Genomic DNA, 27,001 nt, shown 5'->3' on the forward strand with positions numbered 1-27,001 from the left:
TTCCCTCTAAACTGGTATGCAACCATTCCTACTCTGAGAAAACCCTCTTGACCCAGCACACCACTCTAGCCAATTATCTACTCCACTTTACCTCAAGAACTAGTGGAGCTCCTTATTTACAGTAGACTGATCATTCTCCTCATTTCTCCCCAATAGACCCTGTACAATTTAGTTATAGCTCAACACTTTCCACAAAAAACACTAAAAAAAATTGTCCGACAACTTTTTGCAAACAAGTCCACATACCTCTTTCCACCTACTCACCCTGGATCATTCTTCTGCTTAACGCTGCTTACCCCCACTTACTCCTGAAAATACTCCAGCTTATATAATATGTTCTACACACAGTATTGGTCACCTAAAGGATCTACAAAGCGAACAACTATATCTTACAACACTGCCTAGAACAGGGGTTCTCAAACTCAGTCCTCAGGACCCCACACAGGTCACATTTTCCAGGTCACCCAGCAGGTGCACGGGTGTATTCATTACTCACTGACACATTTTAAAAGATCCACAGGTAGAACTAATTATTTCACTTGTGATTCTGTGAGGAGACCTGGAAAACATGCACTGTTTGGGGTCCTGAGGACCGAGTTTGAGAACCTGTGGCCTAGAAGGAGATGGCACAATATTAATGAAGTTTCATCAATACTTTTTCAGATAAGTTTAAAAACCTTTGTGACCATTGAGTCGAATGAGAATACTGGAAAACCTTTCTAGAAGTTTTCCCTCCCGTCAACAATCACAACATAAAGCAAAGTAAAAACTTTTAACTTGAACAAAAAACAAAAATCCCAGAAATGTTTATTTTAAATGTTTATTATATAATATAAAACTACAAAAGACTGCTCATTTCCATGTACATTTGCCCAATTGTTTTGCTTTACAGCCCATAACTACATGTGAATACAGTAATGTGATATCAGACGTGTCTGTCGTATTGCATAGAAAAGGCACAGCTCTAAAGGTCTGTGGGAGGGAAAAACAGCCTTCCTTTAGACAATGAAACTTTCATGCATTGCCCAGTTCAAAACCCCCCCAAAAGAAATATCAAATAAAACCCAAAAAACCAAAAAAAAAACAATGTACACTTTTTCGGTCACACATTGCGAAAATAAAAAACATTAAACTTGCATAAAAATAAGAAACTGGTTGGTGTTCCAATATTCGGAAAAAATAAAAAAAATACCATATTCCCTTTATTCAATACTTACATGATACAACTAAAATCTTGTGAACTGATAGCAGAGAGATGTAAGCTGCCGTGCAGTGAGGTAACAGGCCAATAGGACAGTCATATTCTTATGAGGGTCATAATATAGTGTGAAACATATTGCGTCATGAGCAATTAACAGTTCAGTTATATTGTGGAACACCCTGGATGTGGCCATCTCATCTATGTGCAGCAGACAATGCTACATCTGACATAACACATATAAAAATGTAAAACTAGGAATTCATTGAATCAGTATTTTTTATATTTAAATGGTTGTGAAAATGCAACTGCAGTCCTGTAGAGGGCAATGAAGATGCAGCATTGATGCACACCATCTGCTGGTTTTATAATTGTCCAAAGGAATTTTAGCAGGTAACATTTTACATTATAAGTAATTTCAAAATTATATCCTTTCTTCGCCCCCACCCCCACAAATAACAGTACACAGCATATATTGGAATACTAGTAGTCGTATTAGCAATATTATGAAATCCTAGATAAAAAGGGCCCCAAGACATTTACAATAAAAGGCTGCCTCTGCCAATACAGCTTGGGGGAATGAAAATGGCGTTTACTTAAAATTCCTGCTTTTAACACATATTATTTAAACAAAGCATTAAAAAAGTGGCTGCGTCTTGATTATAAAGGTGGGCAATCCCATGGACATGAAGAATTATATTGCAGAAATTTTTGGTGCACAATTACTGCTGGCTTTCCTAGTCGTTCAGATGGAGCGGACTTCCTGCATGAGTTCTCATTGCGTCTACACAAAAATCAATTAAGTCAATAAACCAAAGCATTAAATTAGGTTGTAAAGAGAACAATGAGGATTCATGCAGGAAGTCAGGTCCAACCACTAGCAAAACCAAAAGTAATTAGGTAATTGTGCACCAAAAATATCAGTGATATAAGCTCTGCAATATATTTCTTCATGTTAAATGGGTTGCCCATCTATACTTTTATAATTAAGATGCAGCCGCTTATATAAACACAGATTTTAAATAAAAGTATAACATTTTTAGAATGTGCCTGGGAGTAAGGGTCTTGTATTTGTTTGAATGGACACTCCTCTGGCCAGTGCAATAGGGCCTGTAATTTCTCATGGTATTATTCCACAAAGCAAACTTTACTAACAAACCATTGAAGGTAAAGACAAGCTGGGAAAGAGACATTATTAGAGGGGCTGGCCCATATTTGCCACTTGAATATCTGTCTAGTTGCCAAGAACATCTCGGTCTCCAATCCCCAACAATTTCTAACTAAGAGTAGCCTTGAACCAGCCGAATACCTGGTTAGAAGTCTAGGATAGGAATACTAACTTGTATCAAAGTACTAGTATGTGTGGCATCAACCACTGATAAACTAGATAGCAGAGGCGAGTAATAGGTGATTCTTCTAATCTGTAGGTTTTCGAATAATGGAACACCAAGCAACAAGAACTGTGTGAATTGTGCATCTATTGAAGGGCATGGTAGACTTTTTCCCTTCCTTGCCTCCCACCCACATATGAAATGGACGTACATTCCTAAACAGAGTACATTCCTACCATACATTCTGTACATGTTACAATCCAGATGTTAGCTTCACAATAAAATAAATATATTTACAAAAGGAAAAAAAAAACAGATATAAATAACTTAAGGGAACAAAATCACTTCAAAATCAAGCTGATTGGGTCTGCTCAGTTCTTGTCATGCCATTTCACAAAAATGTGTAAAAAGATTTATCTGTGGGAATCATAACACTTAAAATTAATTTGTTCTTTCCCTACAGGTTTGCTTCAAAAATATTGGTCACTGAATTATTAGTGATATGCTCTTAAATGACCAGGTTTTATGAATGTGACTAAAAAGGTTTTTAAATGAAAAATTGTAGGTATGCTAAACGATGAAATAAGAATAAAAAAAAATAAAATAACAATACTCTGGTTAGGAGCCAGAATGTAGTCATTTTGTATTTATTTTTCTCTGTAAATTTTATGGCAAGCTTTTTCACTATTTATTTTGTTTGCAACTGACAACATAGATGCTATTCCATAGATTAACTGCAGTGAGAAAAAACTGCATGCATTGGACTCTGGGGAAAACTAAGCTGGTAGCTGGAGACTATCAGGGTGCATGAAGACACCCTAGATGGAATGGATGATCTATCTTATGATATATGGTTTATTTCTTACCATAGAAAATATTAATGCTTAACCCTTTTATTACTGAAATATACAACACTAGGAACCTGAATTCCTCCATCCTATTTCTTCTGAATGAGAACTAGCTATAGGGATTTTTTATTTATTTATTTATTTTGGGAGAAGACAACATCACTGAACAGATAGCTCAGGCTAATTGCATAAAAAATATTACAGAAAATCAGGAATTAGCTTATTAATATATAACCACAAATCACACTAAAAATGGACTACAAGTGCATCTTAACAGTTATATAATTAAAAATACAAAATGACTACCTTCTCAGACCTCATCTTGGAAAACATAAAAAAACCTCCACAAAATATAATAAATGATATGATATATTTACATATTTCAATATTCTGACGGTGTTTTCAGTTTGTTAGATACCTCTTACCTTAAAATATGTCTCTTATATAATTAAACATACATGCTATAAAATAAATAAAAAAACTTAAAATATCTATATGCTTTATTTAGTAATAAAATCTGTAGTTGAATAAAATTCTAATTTCCTGTGCACATATATATTATTATCATCAAGCATACTGTAACTTACGGAACCTTTTACAACCAAGGATCTGATTACTATTTTGCAAACCCCTTTAAAAAGGGTGTCAGTGTGGAACCTTAAAGTGCCTGCAAGAAACCCAGTCTGATCAACGGCAAGAAGTGAGCAGATACCCCTATATATTGTTTAATGACAAAACATAATTTAAAATTTCTTAAATAAATTAATATAAAAAAGTAATTTCTAAATAAGCTATATGCTTTTAAAATAGTAGGTTGCAATCTGTAGTTAACAGCTAAAAGTACCATACAACCATACAGAAAGCATAGAAATACTGCACAGTTTGTAGGAAGGATTGAGCACATTTCAGAATTAAAAACACTCAAACTTAAAAAGCCACAACATTGACAAATAGTTCTAAAGCTGCATTTGTATTTAATACAAGACTCTCTAAGATTCTGTCGCAAGAGGGTGAATTGTTAAGGATGGCTACTGAATGAGATTAACAAAACCTCATTTAATGATGAATTTAAAATTAAATATGAAGGATAAATTAAGTACAGAAATCCATAAATATGAGCATTTTTACACAAAACAATATTGATAAAGAGTGAATGCACTTTAAAAAAAAAAAAATCTTTACAAAGAAATTGTATAAAACTTTTACTGAAAACAACAATATTGTCACATTGAAAAAAAACCATGAATATTAGTTAATTTTTTGTTTTCCTTCTATCTTGCTGCCAAAGTTTGAGGATTTTCATGTTCAATAGCAAAAACATACTTCTGATCAAACAAAAACACAAAACACTAAAATGATGACAAGTCATGTACTGTAATGCAATAGAACAAATAGTGTGTTATTATTAGGTTGAATGAGGGACATTTATGAAAACTAGTGCACAAGCACCCATATGTAATCCATAGCAACCGGACTGCCATTTGCAGCTCAGTAGATGGTGAAATAAATACATAAACACCATATTCATCCTTTCTAGCTGAGCCATTTTCCCACTAATTAGTAAGCAGTCTAATGAGCAGGACTCTCCCTACTTTTTCTTCTCACGTTTGCCTACCTTTTCCACACTGTGTGGAGCTTTAGAGCATTGTGGCACCATACATATACATTTTAATAATAGTTTATCTATGCTGCATCAGTTTTCAGAAATGTCCTCCAATCTCATCATTACAAGAAGCTGGACGGTGTCAATTTAAAGACTTGGTGGTAGATTTTATTTTTTTAAAGACATTGATCGCGTATGCCCATTTTGTTGTGTTCTGCGTTTACAAATCTTGGGATAAAAATAGAAAATTAAGATTAAAAAATTACAAAAGTTGCATATACAGTATATATATATATATATATATATATATATATATATACACATACACACACACACACACATACCTGCTTAATGGTATAATATGGTAGTGGCAAGGGACTGTTTCTTTTTAACTAATGAAATGCTACACTTTTTAGTTACTCATGGTAAGGTTGGGGGGTGGTTTTTGTTTTGGGGGGGAGAGGTGTTATGTTATAATGGATGTCCCAAAAGCTCATAATATTTAGTTGTGTTTTCAATGTTTGTGTGTAAGAGGATTCTGCAGAAAATTAAGATTAACAAAACATCCTGCCTGCTAGCAAATGCTACAATATGTAGACGTTAAGAGACATCAAGGTGCCTTATTTTAACTGCGATTTTCAGGTTTTTGAAATGGATAAAAATCCAACAAAAATGTGCATGAGTGCTAATGAAGGCTGACCAACTTAGAAGACAAAATGAGGAAGTGTTTCTCTACTGTGTGGGCATTCAATGGTTCTCACGAGGTAGCTGTGAAATATTTGAATATAAATGAAAAATGAACAGGGACACCATAGAACTATAAATAACTGATTTTTCAACCTATAAATAAAGAAGTCTATTCAACATAAATCTACTTGATTTGGCCATATAAGAGTTTGCATCAAAAGACATTTCACTCTACCGATGCATTACAATCGGTTTTGGATAGTGATCCGGCTTCAAGATTTATGTGGGGGGGGTTAAATAGGGTGGAGGAATATGGGGCGGAAAGTTGGGATATGAATGGTTGGTTTCAGCTTTAGTAATACTAATGTTCAAAAAGTCATGGCCCAACCAAATCAGGTGTTCACAATAGAAGAGGGGGTGGTCCTTTAAACATTATCCCTGACACTAAAATCAATGCATTGGCAAATATTGTATGAACTCTAAAACTGACTGTACACCTTCTCGCATTTTAAATACCTCTTCACTGGGGCTTTGTATCCGCAAACCTATAAGGACGTTAGTTCACTAAATACATCTTTGACAAAAGGTAAACAAGGAACAGTATTTGAAACAAAAATGTTCCAGCCATTATCTGCATTTCACATATATTTAAAAGCTGCATAGGAGGAGATAAAATCGATAGAGATTTAATACACCAAAAGGAAAAAGAAAAAAAAAAACACTTTCTCAGTCTTTTACCAAGTTAACAGGGACAGGTATGTGTCTTAGCTCATATACTGTGGCAATGCATATTTGTATATGTAGGTTTTAACCATATTAAAACACTGAAACATTTTAGTCGAAGCACCGTGTAAACTTTTCCATCAAATAGAATAGACACCCATTCAGAACATGAGAGACAGGTGGTATTTGGTTCCTAATGAAGAGGATATTTATCCACATACACAACAGGGTGCTTCCCTGTAACTATGTTCATACGTTGTACTGCCAGCATGGACAGGGAAGCATTTCAGGTCGATTTCCTGCGAAAACAGATTGTACACCACACAGAGGACCTCATTCAGAGTCGGTTGAAGCGGCCGCACGGTCGTACGCCACCGATGTTAGCTATACTGCGCATGCGTACAGTTCGCAATGCGCGTGCGCAAACTAGCCGCTACGATCAGAAATTTCTCTCTCCTTGAACACAGCCAGGTCGGTAGTTTGAGTGACAGATGGAGGCGTTTGTGGGTGGTAACAGGGGAAGGTGCTTGAAAACGGGGGAGTGGAAATCCGAACACAGGCGTGCCTCATTATGCGAACGGCGTTTTATGGGAGTGCATACGGATTATGGGAGTGCATAATTAACAAAGTAGCGTCATGGCACATGTGATATGGGAGGTTTTTACACTGACATGATCGTAGAGCTTAAGAGAGGGTATGGTCAACCTTAAGCTCTACGACTAGTTCCGATGGTCTCGATTAATCCTTATATGCCCGGAGATGACGTGCAATGCGTACGAGAAGGGGGCATGTTTTTTTGTCTTCCGACCGCTTCCTCCCCATGGTCGGCCAACTACCGATCCGAACTTAGGGATGCAACTTGCGAGGGAATCATTTGCATTTACGGCCCCTTTTCGCGTACGACCGTGCGGCCGCTTCAACCGACTCTGAATGAGGTCCAGTATGTGGAGGGTATGGCTGCATTTCCCCTATAGCAGCAGATGGCACAAACGTACCACTGGTGGAACCGCTGTCTAAAATCAGCTTCCTACAGGGCAAGTAATTTAAATAGGGATTAGTGATTTTAGTTTGTAATTGGAGGTGCAAAATTTAATTTTACAGCAACTTACAAAAATTATCTTATTGTGGATTTTGAACATTTGACAGTAAAAGAATTAAAAAGTTTGAATAATTAAATTATCCTAGATGAGGCATTCACTATACAAGGTTCTTCAGAGCACTACCGGAGAAGCCCAGGGAGTAACATCTGCACTTAAGAGTGATGTCAATAGCTCTGAATACACTATGCTTTGGTGTGACTCTTAAAGTGTGGTCAACACCTGAACTAATACTCATGTGCCTCAGTGGTAAATGCAGGCAATTTTCTAGATTTTGGTTTAGCCAACAAAATGGCTGCCTCCACTGTGTATTTGTGACACAGGCACTTTAAGCCTTATAAAACATATAACACCAACAAAACTTAAACAAATTAGGATACTGGCTTAGAAGTTCTCTGATTTCAGAGAGCCCAGACTTAAGTTCATCTAACAAATTCAATATTCAAATTTTAGTGAAGACCTCTTTAAAACAAAAAAACTGAAGACCGTACAGAATACAAAAAATTAATACTTTTTGCATGGTAAGCAAAAAAAAAAATGATTAGTTGATACCCAATCTGTTCTTCCTACCCATGCCAAGCTATTTTGTTGCAATTCAAAGGTAGATCACCCCCCCCACAATCACCTCAAAATTATTAGTAACCAAATTTCTTTCCAAAATTGGACTGTAAAACCGGTCAATGATGTATAAAAAGTATGGGCCAACAACATTGAATATTTGATTTAGGAAGGAACTTTATCCGCACATCCTATCAAAATTATTTTGTTGCTCAAAACATAACTTTTCTCCTGCATATTTTTTTTTTTTCCTTTTCTACAAAATCAATATAATAAATGCCAGAATCTGTACAAAAATATAAAACCATTTAGGTAAGGGGTTGTAAGCGTTCATTTATATGCTATTCTTACTGGAAAAAGCAGTAATTAATGCCTCCAATTTTATCGTATCCCAACCTAAAACGGGCTAAAATGCCAAAAAAAATTAAAAAAACCTAAAAATAAAATGGGGCTCCGATTACCTAAATAATAAAATTTACCTCTTGCAATAAAACTTATTGAAAAAAATAGACAGTTATGCACATGCAATTTACAGCGTTCCCCAACATAATTCTTGTGCTTGTATGTACAACTTAAATTTTTAGTTGTCACTTGATAGTTTATATGAAATCTTCAGTGGACTGTGGTACGATCATCCTTGGAGAATCACTTATGAAGTATCCCCAAAGTGGTCATACAGAAGGCACTCCGATACAGCGTATGCAATAATTAAACAAGATCCTTTTTAGTTATTTTTTTTGAAAAAGGCAAAAACTATGCATGCACAGTGCTGTGAATCTGTGGGGGCAAAGAGTTTGCAGATGAGCGTTCTTTTAGGATCCTACCAAAACCTCCATTATGTGGTCTAATTCCGTAAGGTCCATCTTAAAAGGCTGACTCGGGGTTACCGGTTGGCTGCTATAAGGAGACAAAGTTTTCAGAAGTTCTTCTGGTGCCATTTTAGAGGCCGCTCCAGCATTTGATGTGCAAGGGTCAAAATCATACATGGATGTGTCAATGTCAGAAAAAAGGATGTCATCTAAGGTCAGGTCTGTAAGAAAGCCAGTGGAGGTTGTTAATTCAAAGTTCCCAGGAAGGGAATCCATTAGTTTTGGCTCACTTGTTCTGTTCTCCTGGGTTCCGTCAGGCTTAAGGGTTCCTGCCGCAACAGGTTCATTCTGCAAATGCACTGCTGCTTCTGCAGCCGCCTCTGTGGAGGTAGAAGTTGGACACAGTTCCTCAATTTCATCCAAGGCTGAGGAGAAACTGTCTTTTACTGGCTGGACGAGAGGCAGCGGTGGTGGTAATTTGCTGCTTGCAATATTCTGCTGGACTGTCTGGGAAGTGCAAAACGTGTCCTCTTCAAGCAGAGAGGCAGGGGTGAGGCTAGATTCTAGTGGTGTAGTGCTTATTAAGTCAGTGGGTTGAAGAGGCTGGGTGGCAAGATGACTGAATGCAGGCTGAGCCTCCTGATAACTGTCACCAAGAGCGTCCGAAGACTGTGAAGTGCTAATAAAAACAGGCCTCAAGCTACCTTCTTGTTTTAGCTCCTCCTGTATCCGTCTCAACATGTTATTAATTAAAACTGTTTTCTGCAAGCTTGGCTCTGTCAACGGCCTGTGGTTATAGAGTTTCATAAGGGAAATGTTGAAGATAGTCTGGCGCTGTAAAGTGTAGGATACCTTCGATGGCCCATCTGTCGGAGACACCACTTTGCCTTCCAGCCCATCTTCATGCTCGTCAAATTTTCGCTTTCCCGCTTTAGCCAACATATATCTGAAAGACATGATGCACAGAAACATACATTTATTACCACTGAGAAAATAAAATGTGTTCATCTAGCAAATATTAAAAATTTTAAACATTTACTTATTATTGCTATATTATTATTTTTTTTATTTATGTTCATTATGAAACGACCTTCGAGGCTTATGAACAGACACACAGTGCATTAAACAACTAATACAGACGCCATTGTATTTATTCTACTAAACAAAAACTACTATCCCAAAGAGCACCCTAAAAGTAGATGTAAAGAAATGTCTGTAAATGCTGTACATTGTAGGACCGCATCAAATTTGTTACAATAGTGTTATTAACCCTTGGAAGCTGCAGTCTGTAGACAGAGTGCCATTGTTAACACCCAATACTCCTATCTCCAACCAATTCCCCCTGTCAAATCACATTTCCACTCATATACAAATATTAATAGCATGTGTGGTTTTTGTTGGTGCCTAGGGTTGGCTGGCAGGGGTTGACCAGTTCTGAGGTCCATAAAAGGGCCAGGCCAGGCATTTTGAGTGTATTAGGTCTGGGCTATAATTTATCCTTTTTTAATGCATTGGGCTGCTAAACTCTAGTCACGGATTAATTCAAGGGAGCAATAAAACAGTCATGGGCCGCAATCACTGGATACACTGTTCTTGGCTCCCACTAGCGGCAGAACTATTGTTTTTAAAGTGAGTGCAATGGAAATTGGGCACAGTGGTTTGAGGGGCCTGGCAATTCCAATTTATCTGCTCAGAATGTGCACGTGCCTCGGCTCCCAAGCCACTGCGGATAACCTAGATGGGACAGACTATAGCTGATTATTATATAGATGTGTTTAATGGACTTTCCCCAACGGCTCCCATTGCTCCAACGGACAGACAGGACAGTGGAGCACACAGAAGACTATGCAGATGGCGAAGATTGACGTGGTGGGAATGCAAATGTTTTCAATCTGCGCCCGGGGGTGAGGGGAGGGCCCCGGCGAGTGAGGGGTGAGAAAAACAAAACAAAAACCTAGTAACAATATATTTTGCCTTTCATAGTTCATATCTGAAATTGTCTTTACCGCGGTTTAGTGGTTATTTAATAAACCAGTACTATAAAATTGGAGCTCCATCCATCACAGCAGCTAGTTACTGTTACTATAGTTCATTAGGGATGCTATTTGTTCCGGATACATATTTGTCTCTAAAATGTGATGTTCTAAACAGCAGAGGGCAAATGTGAACCACATTTTTATAGTTCGGGAATGTGTTACGTGGAGTTAAACTCATCAGTACAAAAAGCCACAGACGCCAAATAGAATATATAGTTTACACACCTCTTGCAGAGAAGGGGTTAACACAATAGTCATGAAATCATACTCTTGTTATGAGAATACACTCTATTCCACTGCTTAGGCAGCATTCCTCCTGTAGTGGCAGCTTTAGTAGAGATCCTGACACTTCATGGTCTGTCCCCAGAGAATTTTCAGAAGGATTAGCTGCAGAGATACAAGATGGTCCCCATGTGTTTACAAATGATATAGCAGCAGCACTGCATACACTGTAGATACTGTAGCGTCACGTGTAGACTGAACAGGGAAAAAAAATTGATTTAGTTTAAGAATATGCCTATTAGACTACTCTTAGAATTGGTTTAATACATATAGCCCATATCAACCTACTTCATGCACCAAGGCAGCACTCTATTGGGTCAACGGTAACTCTGGTCACGCTGGAGGAGAAGACTGCAGCAAGAGGTAATGCAAGCCATTAATACAGGCTGTTCATTGTACTGGGGATTTCTCTTACTGCCTTTAATGCTGCTGCTACTAATGGGCACTTTGCAATTGTCCAAGAAGATGCACAATACAAATGGCTACTAATGGCCACCTTCTTGGTCTTTACCACTACTGGGCTAGTAAGCATTATTATTGGCACGTTACATTTTTGGGCATTATCACCTCAGTTTCCTCAGCACTATTACTGGTATAATACATCTAGCTGACATATCACAAGTGGATGAGCATTATTACTAGCATATTGGATCTTGTTGGGCATGATCGCCGACACCTTTTAAACTATGAATTTGGGTGTTAATGTAGATTTCAAAAGGTGCTCTCTCTCCTTGTGTAAGTTTATTAGAAGATGTAAAACTTTGAATTGTAACAGATAAAAATTAATATTAACCTACAGTATACAGGTTGAGTCTCCCATATCCAAATATTCCGAAATACGGAATATTCTGAAATACAGAATTTTTTTGGCTTGACTGAGATAATGAAACCTTCGATTTTTGATGGTTCAATGTACACAAACTTTGTCTAAGGCACAAATTATAAAAATATTGTATAAAATGACCTACAGGCTGTGTGTATAAGGTGTATATGAAACATAACTGAATTTTATGTATGTACACAAACTTTGTTTGAGCCACAAAACTATTGAAAATATTGTATACAATTACCTGCAGGCTGTGTGTATAAGGTCTATATAACACATAAATGCATTGTGTGTATATTGGGGTCCCATTCCCAAGATATTTCGTTATGTAATGCAAATATTCTAAAATAGGGAAAATTCCGTTATCCAAAGTCCCAAGCATTTTGGATATCGGAGACTCAACCTGTATAACAAAATCAAACCCTAATTAATTTGGAATATTAACGTGATTACGTATTAGAAAAAAGGTACAGTTTTGTAGCCACTTTAACTGCTCAACAAAATCCTATAACTTCTGCAGGGAGAAATAGAGCATGTCCGATTTTGTGAAAGTCACGTGCGTTATAGTGCTTGGGTCTCTCCAGGGAAACCACTGATAATACTTTTAATAATCCTATACTAAAAACTATTAACATGTAATATTAAATGGCTGCTATTCATTGTAAAATATAGAATAAGCGCTACTACCAGCAGACAGTCACTGAAAATTTAGGTACTGGGATTTGTGCCATGACCCCTGGTATCCTGAAATGCAGACAATGGAGGCTATTGTTACAGGTTCTGAAATTACGAAACTGGCGTGATTATGGCAACATCACCGCGAAATTTAAAGTGGCAATCAGTTCTAAGGCTGGTTTTACCTTATAACTGAATGTAGTTTTGAATTTAGTGGCGAACTCGCCGAAATCATGCCAGTTCTGTAATCTCGGACCCTTACATAACATTTCCCAGGAAAGATCAAATACACAGTCAACAGCATTCATTATTTTGATTTGTTTAAAGGTGCCAGTATATGATCTTATCCTGTAACACTAAATATATAGAATTTTCTATCACATTTAAGCATTGAAAATACCAAGAACATTGCATAGTGTTAAGATGAGTTAGTATTCTACCACATATTCACTAGACACAACAGTCTTTTTCTATCATTCAAGGTCAAATTCAGCTTACCGTCACAATAAGGACAGTACATTTTTGGTCCTAATGTGAAGTTTTTCAATTCCAGCAACAAGGCATCCAGGAATATAATTTAAAAACCATGATTAGCGTCACCACCATGCTCAGAGATCCCCTGGACTCTCGTTAGTTTGTCCTGACCACTCGATTGTTACCTACAGAGTTCCATGTTCTTTAAGAGAATACTTCCCACCCAAAACGACAAAATAGGAATTGAAACCTCAGTATATTAGTTGCCTGAGGTACGGCATTCCACCTGTTTAAGTGTGTCCCCTGGTGTCTAGTTGGTCCAGCAATCCCCTCCGCGTGCCCCCCAGCAGTTTGTTTTCTATTGAGAGTACGCTGTTTGTGTTCTAAAAAAAAAAACGTGCCTGAGCGGAAGCCAGGAGAGGAGCATTGCCGGAGAGTAGCAGACATTGGGGGGGAAGAGGTGCAGTGGTGTCAATAACAGTTTGGATAAATGTTTAAACTTGCAGAATTTCTGTCACTAAATCCACTATACACTGATTCAATTTGTTCTGGCAATATAATAGTTTGTGTCTGGTTATTAAATAAAATACTGTAAAATAGACAAAATCTGTCCTGTGGGCCTAATTCAGAGATGTACACAAATGAGATATTAACATACATCTCAGATGCTTGTAGATCTGCGCATATGTAGGAGCTGTACTGCGGCTGCGCACATCTGTTTCTGATTGGCATGCTGCTGGCGTTTGGGAGCGACGTTAGGGAGCATACCCGAAAATAGGCCTGGGGGGTGGAGGGCTGGGCTTGGGAGTCAGCACCGTTTTCTAGGTGTGCCAAAGCCAGTTACTGTGTCCATAGATGCAGCTTCACAGGCCCCGGCAGCATGACTTCCCCGGACAACCTGAGTAGCCTGAGGGGGAGGGGAGTGGGGGAGTGGTCATAATCCCGACCGCTGGGATTCCGGCGTTCAGAATGCCAACACCGGAATCCTGACACTTATCAGAATACTGGCGGTTGCATCCCAACCAAGTTTAGGCACTGGGGGGAGAGTTAGGTTTAGGCTGCAGGGAGGGAGGGTTAGGGGTTAGGTTAGGCTTTACTTACCTGGAGGCGTCGGGATTGTAACCTGGTCGGAATGCCGGCGTTGGTATTCTGACCGGCGAGATCCAGAGTGCCAGCATCCCATACCCATCTCGCCTGAGTGTTACTCAGATGTCCGATGATCACCCAGTTGACCCGATGCTGCATCTTTGGGAGAGGGCAACCAGGCCGGCGCTGGAGGGAACGTGGCAGCTTCAATGGTGGGCGGTGCGATTCAGTAATCGCAGCCCCACCCCCGCTATAAATGCCAAGATTTCAGTCATTGTAAGGCAGGTGTACAATGACGCGCTTTAGCATGCATCGAGTCATCGGAACCTTTCCGGACTGCCCACTTTCGACAGGTTAAGTGTGGAGTGTGAGGGGGAAGGTGGTGGTGGGTTTGGGGGTTGGCAGCCAGTCCAGGAGACTTGCCCTCTCCTGCGAGAGGCTGGCGGCAACAACCGGCGCTGGTATATAACATAAGTGAGCCTCATTCTAGACTCTTCTCTGCAGACAGGACTCAGGAGCAGCAGCAAATTTCCCATAGCAAGCAATACGCTTCTATTATTTCATAGACTGTGCAAGATAAAGGATAGCTACAAGCCCATTAGTCAAAGGGCAATTTCTCCACTTTATCTCTCTGACAAGGTTGATTTGATACATATCCCCATAGGTCTGAAAAAAAATTTCAGCAATATTCCGGTGTTTCTCATCTTTATACCAGTAGGTACATTATTTCCCAATAGGGCAGATTTTCTTAAACCAGTGGTTCCCAAAAAGGTTGCCGTGCCACGGGGCACTTGAATGGGTTGGTGGTCCAACTCCAGAACAAGAAAAAAAAAAAATCTGTGGACAAACAGAAGTACAAACCTGTCCACCACCACATAACTGAACCTAAGGAAGACAAGTAAGCGAAATTCACTTAATTTTTTATATTCACTTAATATGATATATTAAGACCTGGAGACATATTTACTAAACAGCGTGTTTTCAAAGCTGCCAACAATTGTGAGCTTTGAAGACCAACTGTTTAGCAAATGTAACCCCTTGATCTTACCAAAGACAACACCTGCCAATACCTGTCCATTCTGGCAATGTCTAATGAAGTCTAATAAGCATGGCAAAGGGTTAATGGATACCCAATTGAAAAGCCAACCTGTGGACAGTCCTTTCCTGACAAACTAATCTAGCACGTGCAGTATGCTTTCGCGGTGAAAGCAATAAAGTAACCCTGCTCATTCTGCTTTTGCAAATTAAATAATGGGAAAACGAATCATGTGTATAGAATCGCTCTGTAAAGCGATGCGGAGGACGGAACGGACACTATCATAACTATCAAACAGAAAGGTCAAGTGTTTTGTAGAAGTTCATGAGGAGATAAAATGGAGCTATGCATAGATTGAAGTTTAATAGTGACCGGTATTAAACCAACTGCCAGCTCGGATGGAAACAAAAACATTTTTCTCTCTTCCACTTCTTAAGTTTACCTCTCTCCTCCTCCTTTTTATTGTCTTCTTCCCCTATAAATTTTCAGAACCTGGCCATTAACAAGCTGCACTCAAGCATGTCTTTCCCTCACCGTCTTATGACTAATGAATAAAGATTTCTAATACACCGACTTCAGCATGTAAAAGATTAGCATGTTGAAGAAATCGAAGTGAACCGAAGCAATTATTTTTGTTAAGGCTATCAATAGAAAGAACCTGCATAGAACAATATGAATAGGTGTTTTTTTTACATATAAACAGGGCGATTACAAGGGGTGTGCGACCAGTATCGTCACTTGCAGCACAGGACCAATGGGGAGGCACGGTCGGTGCCCTCACAGCACCCTTTTCCAGCTAGCGGGGTACCTGGAGAGGCACCGGGCAACTGAGCATAGCTTTTCCATCCACTCCTCCACCCTTATGTTGATTGCCACGCCACCATATACTCCCTTGTGCTGGATACACATTTATTGATGTGTACCCTGCACAATCTCGTTATCGCAAGACCAATGGAGGTCCCGGCATCGGCTAGTGCATACACACTTGCCGATGTCAGGAGCGACGTCGCGATGGCGGGGGCCATGCTGTATTCGGCAGAATAGCCCCCCGCTAACGAGGTCGTCCGTCGGACCTGTGATGTTGCTGATGATGCACGGGAGAGCACATAGTCAGTGACATTGAGTGTACACAGTGGACGATGTAACCGGCATGTCATCTAATCCAGCCGGATCGGACAACATATCGTCTAATGCAGGGGTTCCCAACCACAGTCCTCAAGGCACACTAACAGTCCAGGTTTTAGGGATAGCCATACTTGAGCACAAGTGACTTAATTAGTACTTCAGTTATATTGATTTAACCATATGTGTACAATCATGTATATCACTAAAACCAGGACTGTTAGTGTGCCTTGAGGACCGAGGTTGGGAATCACTGGTCTAGTGTGTACCGGCCTTTTTCATATTAAAAATATAAAACTGGATCATCATTATCTGCTGTTGACTTGTTGAGCCTGCATTTTGTATCTCCGGGCTCTTACATCTTGGTAATCCTACATCTTGTGTGATTTCCTGGCTTTACTTGTTTGCCTTTCATTTCATATGTTGTAGGTCTGCCTGCTTATATATTCTGTTGTTCTACTTTATAAATAAAGTTGTTTTTTTTGTTAAAGATGAAAAAAAAGAAAAGAAAGGCACCTAACTTCCTGCTCCCGATGCTTGTTCTGTGACATCATGAGGTCACATGCGCCAGTTGTGGAGGAGCACAGAATAGGAATTATTAAACCAAAGGAAAGCAACAAGACCTGTGAGAGAGACACATTTTGCCATGTAATGAAAAAGACAAGACAAGATGACAGTTGGGAGCTGATTGGCTGGCACCTTATCACTTTTCACTCTGTCTCCTAACACTGCTTAGTAAATAGACCCCTTAGAGGTTTCGAATTGCCAAGTCGAGTGGACTGAAGATGGCTAAGGCCTGTCAGTTTACCATCCCTGGACCTAAGTGGTATATCTATATGTATAAAATCTTGGAGAGAGATAAAGTACCAACCAATGAGCTCCTAATTGTAATTTTACAGGGTGTGCAAGAAGAATTAGTTAGAAGCAGAGTGGTTAGTACTTTCTCTCTCTCTCCAAGGTTTGATAAATCTCCCCCTAATTGCTAAAAGTTGATGCCAAAATGAAAGGTAAAGAAATCATAGGTCTGCAAAACACAGCATCTACATGCCCCTCTAAGAACATATTTCTTGGAGAAATAGGATTGGATAAACAAATATCATGTAGATTTAGCTTTTCATAGGGAGTATTTCTGCACATTATTATGATGTCACTCAGAGCCGTAGGGAGCAGTGACGGGCCCAGGTACTGTAGGGGGAGTGGCCTAACAGTGGGCGGAGACATATCCCCTACTTATAAGTATAGCAAAATGTAATTATGGCACAGCAAGTCAGCGCCACACAAGGGGGTCACCATGTGCTTCCAGTGCAGGTAGAGGAGATTGCTGCTGCCCTCAGTGGCAGCAGCCCCCCTATAATCAGACTGCACACTGCAGTGTATGCTGGGCCGCCCCCCTTCCTTCTCAGGTTCTCCTGATGCCATTCATCTACTTCAGAACCGGAGACACGTACATATGCGGTAATATAACAGGATGTATTATCCAAGCTAACAGTGCGAGACTTGGAAAACCAGAGGGTTTGGATACAATTAGAATTGACGGATACTGGATGAAATTAATGCTATAGATAAACAATGAGCATCTAAACTGTTATTTTCCAAGGGTTTTTTTTTACCATCTCTCTTCTTTCAAGCCTCTCATTTACAATAAAGTGAGGAGGTTTTCTTTTTACCACTATAGGAAGTTAAAGTCTCTGCATCAGTTTAAATAAAAAAGTAATACAAAAATACAATTGTGCCTGCATTCACTAATTATCTATCTACTCACATATATACAAACACTGAAATAGGGTTTATTTACTGTTCACACACATACCAGGTAGTGTAAATGCTGAACACTGCTCACATGACAGGAACACTGATCTTATGCTGACTTGTACATGCAGGAAAACATGGTTTGTAAGTGCTAAAAGCCCATTTATGTGCCTTACTTTACAAATACATTTATTAGGTGCAGGTACTGTATATCATTTTTGTACCTTTTTATTCTGTGATATTCTATTGATAGAGAAGAGAACACCACACGTAAAAAAAAATAATATACTGTAGTTATAGGCTATTTCCCTCTGTTCTCCCCTTTTAAAGCATAAAAGTAAGCCTGCCTCCTACAGATATTGACGTAGAACCATTCCTACCATGAATTAAGGTGAAATTGTCCTCTCAGGCAGCACCATTGAGCAGAGATGCCAACATGACCCGTTCCACTTACTTAAGCAAATCAACCTGGGCTCAGTTAATTCACTGATATTAAGGATATCTTTTTTACGTCAATCAGGCTAATCTAGTCAAAAACTAAGGACCGGATTCAGACCCGCTCACTAGATGGAGCCGCTCACTCCCAGCGTATGGAAATTCTGCTAAGTGACGTCAAGGTAGCAGCTTGTACGGCAAGGCATAAGTAGCATTCCCGCTAGGCTGTTTTAGCGGGGCGTAGCGCCCTGCCCTCTTCTGGAGGGCAAAAAGCGCCCTGCTCTCCAGCAGGAGGGCAAAAAGCACACTGCCCTCACAGCCTGCGGGTGCCGTGTACACCCGTGGGCCGCAGTGGTGTCCCGCGGGTGGGGAAATGTGCGGTGACCCGGTCACCGCTGGAGAAAAGACGCCGGGCGCTTGGGGGCTGCCCGGCACGTCCGTAAGTGCCAGGCACGCCCCCAAGAGTGACTAAGAGGGCGGTGCGTCTTATAGACACGCCCCCTTTTCAATGGCCATGCCCCCTTTTTGGGCGCGTGCACAGAAGTGCCCTCTCTATCTCCGGTGCCCTGCCTGCCGCCGGAGCTAGAGTGAACACTACATAAGCATGCCCACTATGTCTTGGCGAGCGATCTCTTTGGGTTTACAGACGCCCACCCAGCCTGTCTTTAGCCGCCCACTAGCATACGTCATCTTCAGGAAGTATATACAATCATCAGTACATCGTGTTCCATCGGATCTGACCGCAGCACTTGCGGTTGACTCTACCCTACCGCAAGCACTGCGAGCACTTCAGTGTATTATTCAACCAGGTGACGTTTACTATGACGCTGCCTGTTAATTATGCACGCCCCAGAAACGGCAAGAAAACACTCTGGTACGCCTGCGTCCGCAAATCCACTCCCCCGTTACTACTGGCCTGCCCCTGTTACCACCCACAAATGGCCTCATTCCACTGGGCTGCCTCTGCAGTGCGAGTGAGCATATTTTGATCGCATGTACTAGTTTGCGCACGCGCACTGCGAACTACACGCATGCGCACATTAGTGAACATCGTCTGCAACGAGCAGCCGCTTGGTAGCTAGCGGGTCTGAATCAGGTCCTAAGTGTGAAATCCATTTCGGCAGGTCTGTTCTGTGAGTGGTAGAAATGAGAGTCTCACCTTTGTGATTGTAAGACGCTGAAATCGTAACCTTAGATCAAATAAGTTTATAAAGAAACTGTGCAAACAAAAAAAAAGTTCAGTATAAAAAACAACAACAAAAAAAAGCAGAAACTAAGCCAAACAAGTAAACTAAAATACAGTGGAAATAAAAGCAACCTTACTTAAAACCGCAATCACTTTACTTTCTATTTCAGCCAGCTGAGCAAGCGCTAACGTCACGCAGGGTGTGTGTGCGATCAGGCAGCAGCAGGGAGAGATCCTGAAGATCGGTTTCTTGCTAAAGTCTGCAGAGTGTAGCCAAAAGGCTACAACGGGCTAACGACATCTAAAGATAAGGTTAGCTGCCGGAGCTTGGTAAATCTGGCTCCCCACAGAAACCAGCTGCAGTTAGAAATGGATGGATCCCCTGACAGATATGGAGATATCTTCTGCGGTCCCTTCACGGTACATTGCGGGTGGGACAATATTTGCAGCAAATAAGCCCCTTATCTCTTATCTTGCACGGTTGAGTTTTTCATCAATCCACAACTCCAAAAAGGTTACATAATGAGGCAATATACGGTCAGGCTGGTTTCAGTTGACACCAGGTGAAAAGCAACTTTAAAGGGTCCATTCATCACTTAAATTCTCCAAAAGCAGCCGTAAATTAACATTTTCACCTACTTTTGTAGAAGGATCGGAGCTGTTCATTAAAATAGGTACTGCAGGAGATATCACTGCTATATCCTGCTTACCTTCAGCCCGGATCTGTCCCTCTGTCCCCATACACTAGTATGGGGACCTAAATCAATCAAGCTACAAAAATATTATATTTCAGATCACGAGCATGACCGCAGGAGCATTCGCTATCAGATGGCGTTTTCTCCGCACCCCCGTTTGCAGAGAGTGATCCTTTTTACCCCTCCGTCCCTGTCCGGTTCCTTCTGCCAGACGCCAGGGCTTTGTGCGCCTCCAGGGCTTTGTGCGATACTTTTATAGCACTTTCGCTGCTATAAAAGTATCAGTGAAGGGGGTCACAGAGACAGACGATTTTCGGAGCAGATGTCTCCGCACAAATGTTGAATTGCTCCGGGGAATTTGTATCCACCATTTTATCTACTTGCAGTGAGTTGGATACTTAATTAACGGGGTACACCCGGCCCATGATAATTAACTTGATGAAAGGACCGCTAAATGTGAACTCTACATTTTAAATTACTATATAGATATCAACATTAGGGAGACCCCTTTTTCAGTGTGTTTTAGTACATGAAGACAAAATCCTACCAAATATATACAAACCAAACTAGCCTCATTAAAACTGTACAGCAACATAGATAAGGAGCCAAATTACATTATATGAGGGCTCATTTTGCTTAAGATTAACAAGTGCACATTTGTACTGTGAGGAAGCTCATGATTGAAGTATACTTAAAAATGTATCTTTATTGCAATATGTTGCAGTCTTGTTGCAAATAGGTACCAAATATAAACAGCACATGGATACTGATAGTGAAAACAAGACATGATACACAATATACATGAAGTAATAATTGAGGTTACTCCTTAGCAATATAAGATCAGGATTACCTCTCAATACCCATAAAATATTGCAGGAGCAAAACGATATTAATATTAATCACACTTAACTCCCATTATATAACCATCCTCCGGGTGTAACAATTTATAAACTATACGGAGTAACAACATAGATATTATCTTTTTATATTTCAATACGTTACACCATATAGGCCTTACGTAATACTAGTACGTTGAATTTACCGGCAGCAGGTGGCTTTTTAAATCACTTTATATTATTCTACATATGTACACACTCTTTACTTATCTTTCTTTATTTTAATTATATTTCGCCTATACTTTGGACTTAGCTACTATATTTTAAGTATATTGAAATAAAAGTTATATTTTATTATTGCTCCAGAGAATTAAATACAGGATATCCTGACCCTTGAAGTGCACCAGATAAAAATCTTGTCTTTTTTCTTCTGTCAGTTCTCAAATATAAAGTATACTTTTTGCTTAGACATGCTGGCAGTTGTAGTTCAACAGCTGCAGAGCCGCAGGACGATTATGACTGCCATTATTGCATTTTATAATGTAACTAGTGCAGACAGTCTAGTAGTGTATGTAACATTACAACTGCAAATGAATGTAGCGCAGAAATCTGACTTACATAACGTCTTGATCTATTTCAATATTGTGCTAAACATTGAGTGGCCAACTTTCTGAACTGGAAAACAAAAACAAAAAAGCTATAACTATAGAACTAGTATTGTGATTTAATCCAAGGGGAGGGGGTAACGAGAGAGACCTAAGCACTGGTGTGTATGCTGTATATGATCATGTTAGATAGAGAGATCCATCTGCGGACAAAATATCATGCCCCTAAGGGCCAATTGCTAATAGACCGCTGGAGGTGCACCCATGACAGCAAAATACTGGTACAGTATAAGCAAGGAGAAAGAAAAAGTACTCTATCTTTGGGGCACTCACCCTATTAAGAGAGAATTTAAATCACATTAATACAGCATCACATCCCTAGATTGTAAGCTCCTAGGAGCAGGGTCCTCCTCCCCACTGTCTCACAGCCTTCTTCTCTAGCACTTCTATGACAGCCTTCACCTTCAGAGCTGTACTGTGTATGGAGAATTGTGCTGCTAATTGTTACTTGTGTTCTGTTTATATTTTGGTTACTGAATTGTAATGTAATGTTCTGTGTACCCTTTACTGTATGTACGGCCCTGCGGCCCACTTGTGGCCCCCTATAAATAAAATGTAGTAATAATAATAATCATCAAGGTAGGCAAATAGATACAAAAGAAACATAAAAAATATCAAAAGGTATTAAACAGGTCTGGATCATCAGTAACTCCTATTGTATGTAAAATTGTGTAAGGGTATCCCTCACTATAAAGTAGTTATGTAGATCTCAAAAACAGTGCGTCAGTAAGTGTAAAGGCTTAATTCAATGTGATCTAGATATACTGTATATATATATATATATATCTGGAAAATATGTGACAAACTGCATAAACATAACATTTATGTCAGCTACTGTTGACTGTCAGCTTGTCACAGACACACTGGCTGTATTTTCAAGATATATATCTAGATCACATTGAATTACGGAGCAGTGTAAACATGTGACCCAGGTCGTCTGTCCTGGGTCCCGTTTACAGCAAAGGAACTCAACGGTGCTTGGAGATGATGTCATCTCCAAGCGCCTGCAGAAAAGTTAACACTGCACCCGTGTACAGTGTAAATGGGCCAACCCCGGAATAGCCCGGGTCGGAGGCGCAATATGAACGGGGTCTGTCTTGGGTTGGAAACGTATTTTGGTGTAAAAGGGGTTATTAGTGTTCCAGCTGTTTTCGTGCTGGAGTCAATAAGTGGCCAAATTAGAGAGTAATCCTGTCTGGGCAGCAACGGCGTCGCAAATGCTTTCCACAACCGCCATTTAGAGTGCAGCATTAACATCTCTCTTTCTGGAAGCGTAACAATTCTTTTAACTCCATTTGGAGTGCAGTAATTATGTTTCAATATCCTTGTTCAGAGTTAAGCTGTCCCACTGCACGATATATCGTTCCGAAGCGGAATATCGATCTATCGTGCGGATCGTATAATGTGTACGCTCGATCGCACGTGCACGCGGGCCTTCGTGGCATCGTCCCATCTGCTGTGCTGCGATGAACATGCTGCTAAATGCAGCATGGAACAATACACTGCGCCGTGTGTATGGACAGCGCAATGTATCATTATATTGTGTCGTCCAGTCTGTTGGGAACACCCAGCATCAGGCTGAATCCATAGAACAAATAATGGTAAAAAGAGAACAAAATCATAGTATCAGAAAACTGATCAAGTTGTAGATCGCGTTAAAATATTAAAGTTCAACATAGTTCCAGTATATAGGTGGTACCAGATACATTTACTAAGGAACAACAGTGGCAACTGCCTGCCGGAGAGAGATGGGGGAGGAGACAGTAAGTTTGGATTTTCAAGGCACTGCATTTTGCAAATCCATCTGATGTTATTTTGGGATCTTGTAACCGGGAATCACTGATCATCCCTTCATCATTACTATGCATCAACAGAGCTGCATTCGTTTTTACAACATAAACGTTATGCTGAATACATTTTTCACTTTACCTTTGTCATAAATGACGTTTTAAATTGCAAGTATTTTTAAGCATCTGAATGAACATACTGTGCTTTCTGAGAGAAGTGTTCCACGGCTGTTGTTTAATAAGCAGGGCAGTCTCTTTAAATGGGAGTACAAGAGCCTATTCATCAGGACATATGGGCAAAAGGTCAATTTTTTTTTCTCTCTCTGCCGAAAAACTTTATGGATTTGTCATCATTTTCCAAGAACTTTTTGTTTGTTTGTTTTCTTTTTTACTTTATTTATACATACCCTTGCTGCTGCTGCATAAAAACCTGTTAACAAAAAGGATTTAAATTTTTTAGTATTGATTCTGTAAGTCAGCGTATGTAATAAAAGGTTTTTTTTTTCTTTGTTTTATTTAAATAAAATGAACTAAAAGTAACAGTACATTTCCAAGCACAGCTTTAGCATTGCAGAATGCTTGTAAGTGCACGGTTACGTTCTCGGATACAAAACACACACAATAAGTGACACAGACAGGCTAATACATGTCCACATTTTATTCCAAGCTCTGTGCCTCCCTCCCTCCTCATTACTTGTACATATAAAAAGTGACTATAGTCTCAGAACAACTGTAAAAAAAAAAAAAAAAATCACGCTGGTTTATATTTTCTGAACAGAAGAGGAAAAACCAATATGAGATAATAAAACAAACAAACAAACAAAAAAAAACATCCAACCTGCAAAAATGCTTTCCCTTAACATGAACAGTTCTTTCTGTTCCATGTTATGTACTTACGTGTTTTAGTCACATGCAATACCTATTTAGTAAAGAAGGATTGGTACAATATTTGCATTAATATTGATTGGTGGTAATATCAGAGAGCTGCAGTGAGTACAAATTTGCATGTCTCTTACAACTGTAGACTAGTTGCTCTAAGACACGGATGGGGAACCTCAGGCCCGGGGGCTGTATGAGGCCCTCGGAATCATTTGGTCTGGCCCTCTGTGCTTTTTACTGCTAGCCTCATCTAGCTAACAGAGTGCCTAGAATGGCACCCTGCAGCCAGAATCAATGCAGCAGTGCCGTCTAGAGTGTCCTTAGGACGCTTCGACCGCCACACCGCTGCCCTTACAGCTCCCCGGAGCATCCTCAGGATGCTCCGGGCATTGCTATAATCACCAGCGATTGTGGCCCCGCCCACTGTAATGTCACATGGGGCGTGGCCTGCACAGGGCCCACAAATAATGTTACGTATATCAAAATGGCCCTCGGCAGAAAAAAAGGTTCCCCACTCCTGCTGTAAGACAACGTGCTGTTGCCTGAAGTTGGTTTCCCAGGTTAAATGTTTCTCGAATTAATGTAAAAACAAAACATTTTTTTTTTATTTCTGTTGTTGGCGACTAGGCTAAATGGTGGGTCTGTGCAGGCAAACTCCATGAGGAGACCACAATGGCCAGAAAACATGCTATGCCAGATCTGGGAGAAGACCTCCCAACAGGCCCATTTTTAAAGGGACAATTTGTATTTTCATGTCAAAAGGAAGGGTGTGGCGTATTGGGAGAAGTGAGAGATCATGGCAAATTGCAGGTGGTTGGTTGCATCAGTGATTATCATGTTCTTGTTATCTTTTAATTTACAGAATACAGTGTTAAAACGTTAGACCCTATCAAATGTTAAACCCCCAGGATTTTTGCTAGTAAACCGATGCAAGGAATAAAAGTTGTCTAAGGGATTAATGATTACCTGTGATCACATTTAAGTGGTTCTGGCCATTCAAAAAGAACGAGAGGGGTGAATGTACGGCTGTTTGCGGAGGCCACCATGAGATCATTGAGTATATACTCTTGCAAATGCAGACCTGGATGCGGGTGGAAATACTCCTAATTAGAGCCGCATCTTTTACACCTAGTATAGGGCAGGATCAAGTACTCAATTAGGATGGTGACTTGTGGGAAACCAGGGGCATATGCTGCACAGGATAGGGACGCATTTTGAGATGCGCAAATCGCTGGGCGAATATACACATTTTTTCCCTGTACACCTTCCAACCCTGCATCAGCCTTCCTTTATACACTATGCTGGTATATGCCCATTCTTAACATACTGTACAGCACTACACAGAGATATATTATCAGTGTATATGTACTCACCATGCCAACATGTTCAGTCAGAATGTTGATATTCCACATGTCAACACTGACAAAATGTCGACATGTTGAAAATGTCGATTTTATGCATGTCCGCATTGTAAACATATTGGGGTTAGGCTGCAGTCAAAGGTGGGACACTCCTGGACATTATTGCCGATACACACTGCAGCGATTAATGAAGGATGGAACAACCACTCGTTCTGTCCTTTGTTAATATGCATGGCACCGCATGTGATATAGTCAGATATGATCAAACCTGACTGTATCACGTGCCGCACCATGCATATTAATGAAGAACAGAACGAAGTGCGCATATCATTCATACAGTACACGCTATATTATATACATGATTTATCGTTTAGATTTGTCCAAATCGGACGAAATCAGAATGACCACGCTCCAGTGTGTACCCGCATAAGGTGAAGCTGTGGTTAAGGATAAAATAGGACACATTTTGAACATGTTGACATTATGACAGTGTCGCAATTGTGAATGTCGATATCATGAATGTTGACATTCGGACCACGTCAACATTCTGGTGTCGACATTCTAAATGTTGACATGTTATACCACACCCATTAAATCTGAATCCAATGCACACTGTGCAGTCTCAGGAGACCTTGGTGTACTACAATACTCCTCCTTACAAGCCTAGATACAATTTATTTCCATTTTTAAACACTCCTCCTCCATAAATAGTAACTTTAAAGCCCTCGGAATAAAATATATTGTACTGTGCAGCTGCGTAGTGTTGAAATACAGGGACATTTCTAAGGACGTATCTTTTAAACCTGGGACTGTCCCTGGATAATTGGCAACTGTGCAATTTATAGAACAGCAATTTGATTCTAGCGGTTTATCCTTTGTGCTACAAAACTAAAATGAGGAGTGAAGTGCAGAGAAGGCTTCGGTTTGCACTTTTCAGTCTAGCAGCACCTTGCGTGCACCTGAATAAAAGATTGTGAGAGCTGCACACAGGTAATGTGAGACTTTGGGTGTACAGGC

At 40.0% G+C, this 27,001-nt stretch overlaps 1 protein-coding gene across 7 annotated transcripts in view; it reads right to left on the reverse strand.

Annotated features, from left to right (window-relative positions):
- Window positions 1–804: 804 nt before the first annotated feature.
- Window positions 805–27,001, reverse strand: part of SERTAD2 (SERTA domain containing 2) — an 86,354-nt gene continuing 60,157 nt past the window's right edge. For 5 of the 7 annotated variants that reach the window (XM_088477241.1, XM_088477236.1, XM_088477240.1 and 2 more), the window contains 2 exons: window positions 11,116–11,277; window positions 805–9,800 (listed from right to left, as the gene is read on the reverse strand). In XM_088477241.1, the coding sequence (XP_088333367.1) occupies window positions 8,858–9,796 (939 nt within the window). In that variant the 5' untranslated portion in view covers window positions 9,797–9,800; window positions 11,116–11,277 and the 3' untranslated portion in view covers window positions 805–8,857. Of the gene's footprint in view, window positions 9,801–11,115; window positions 11,368–27,001 lie in introns of all 7 variants that reach the window. The other 2 variants (XM_088477237.1, XM_088477242.1) reach the window with 2 other exon arrangements.

This window comes from Taudactylus pleione, unplaced genomic scaffold, assembly GCF_031769625.1.
Source record: "Taudactylus pleione unplaced genomic scaffold, aTauple2 ptg000201l, whole genome shotgun sequence".
Taxonomy (NCBI): domain Eukaryota; kingdom Metazoa; phylum Chordata; class Amphibia; order Anura; family Myobatrachidae; genus Taudactylus; species Taudactylus pleione.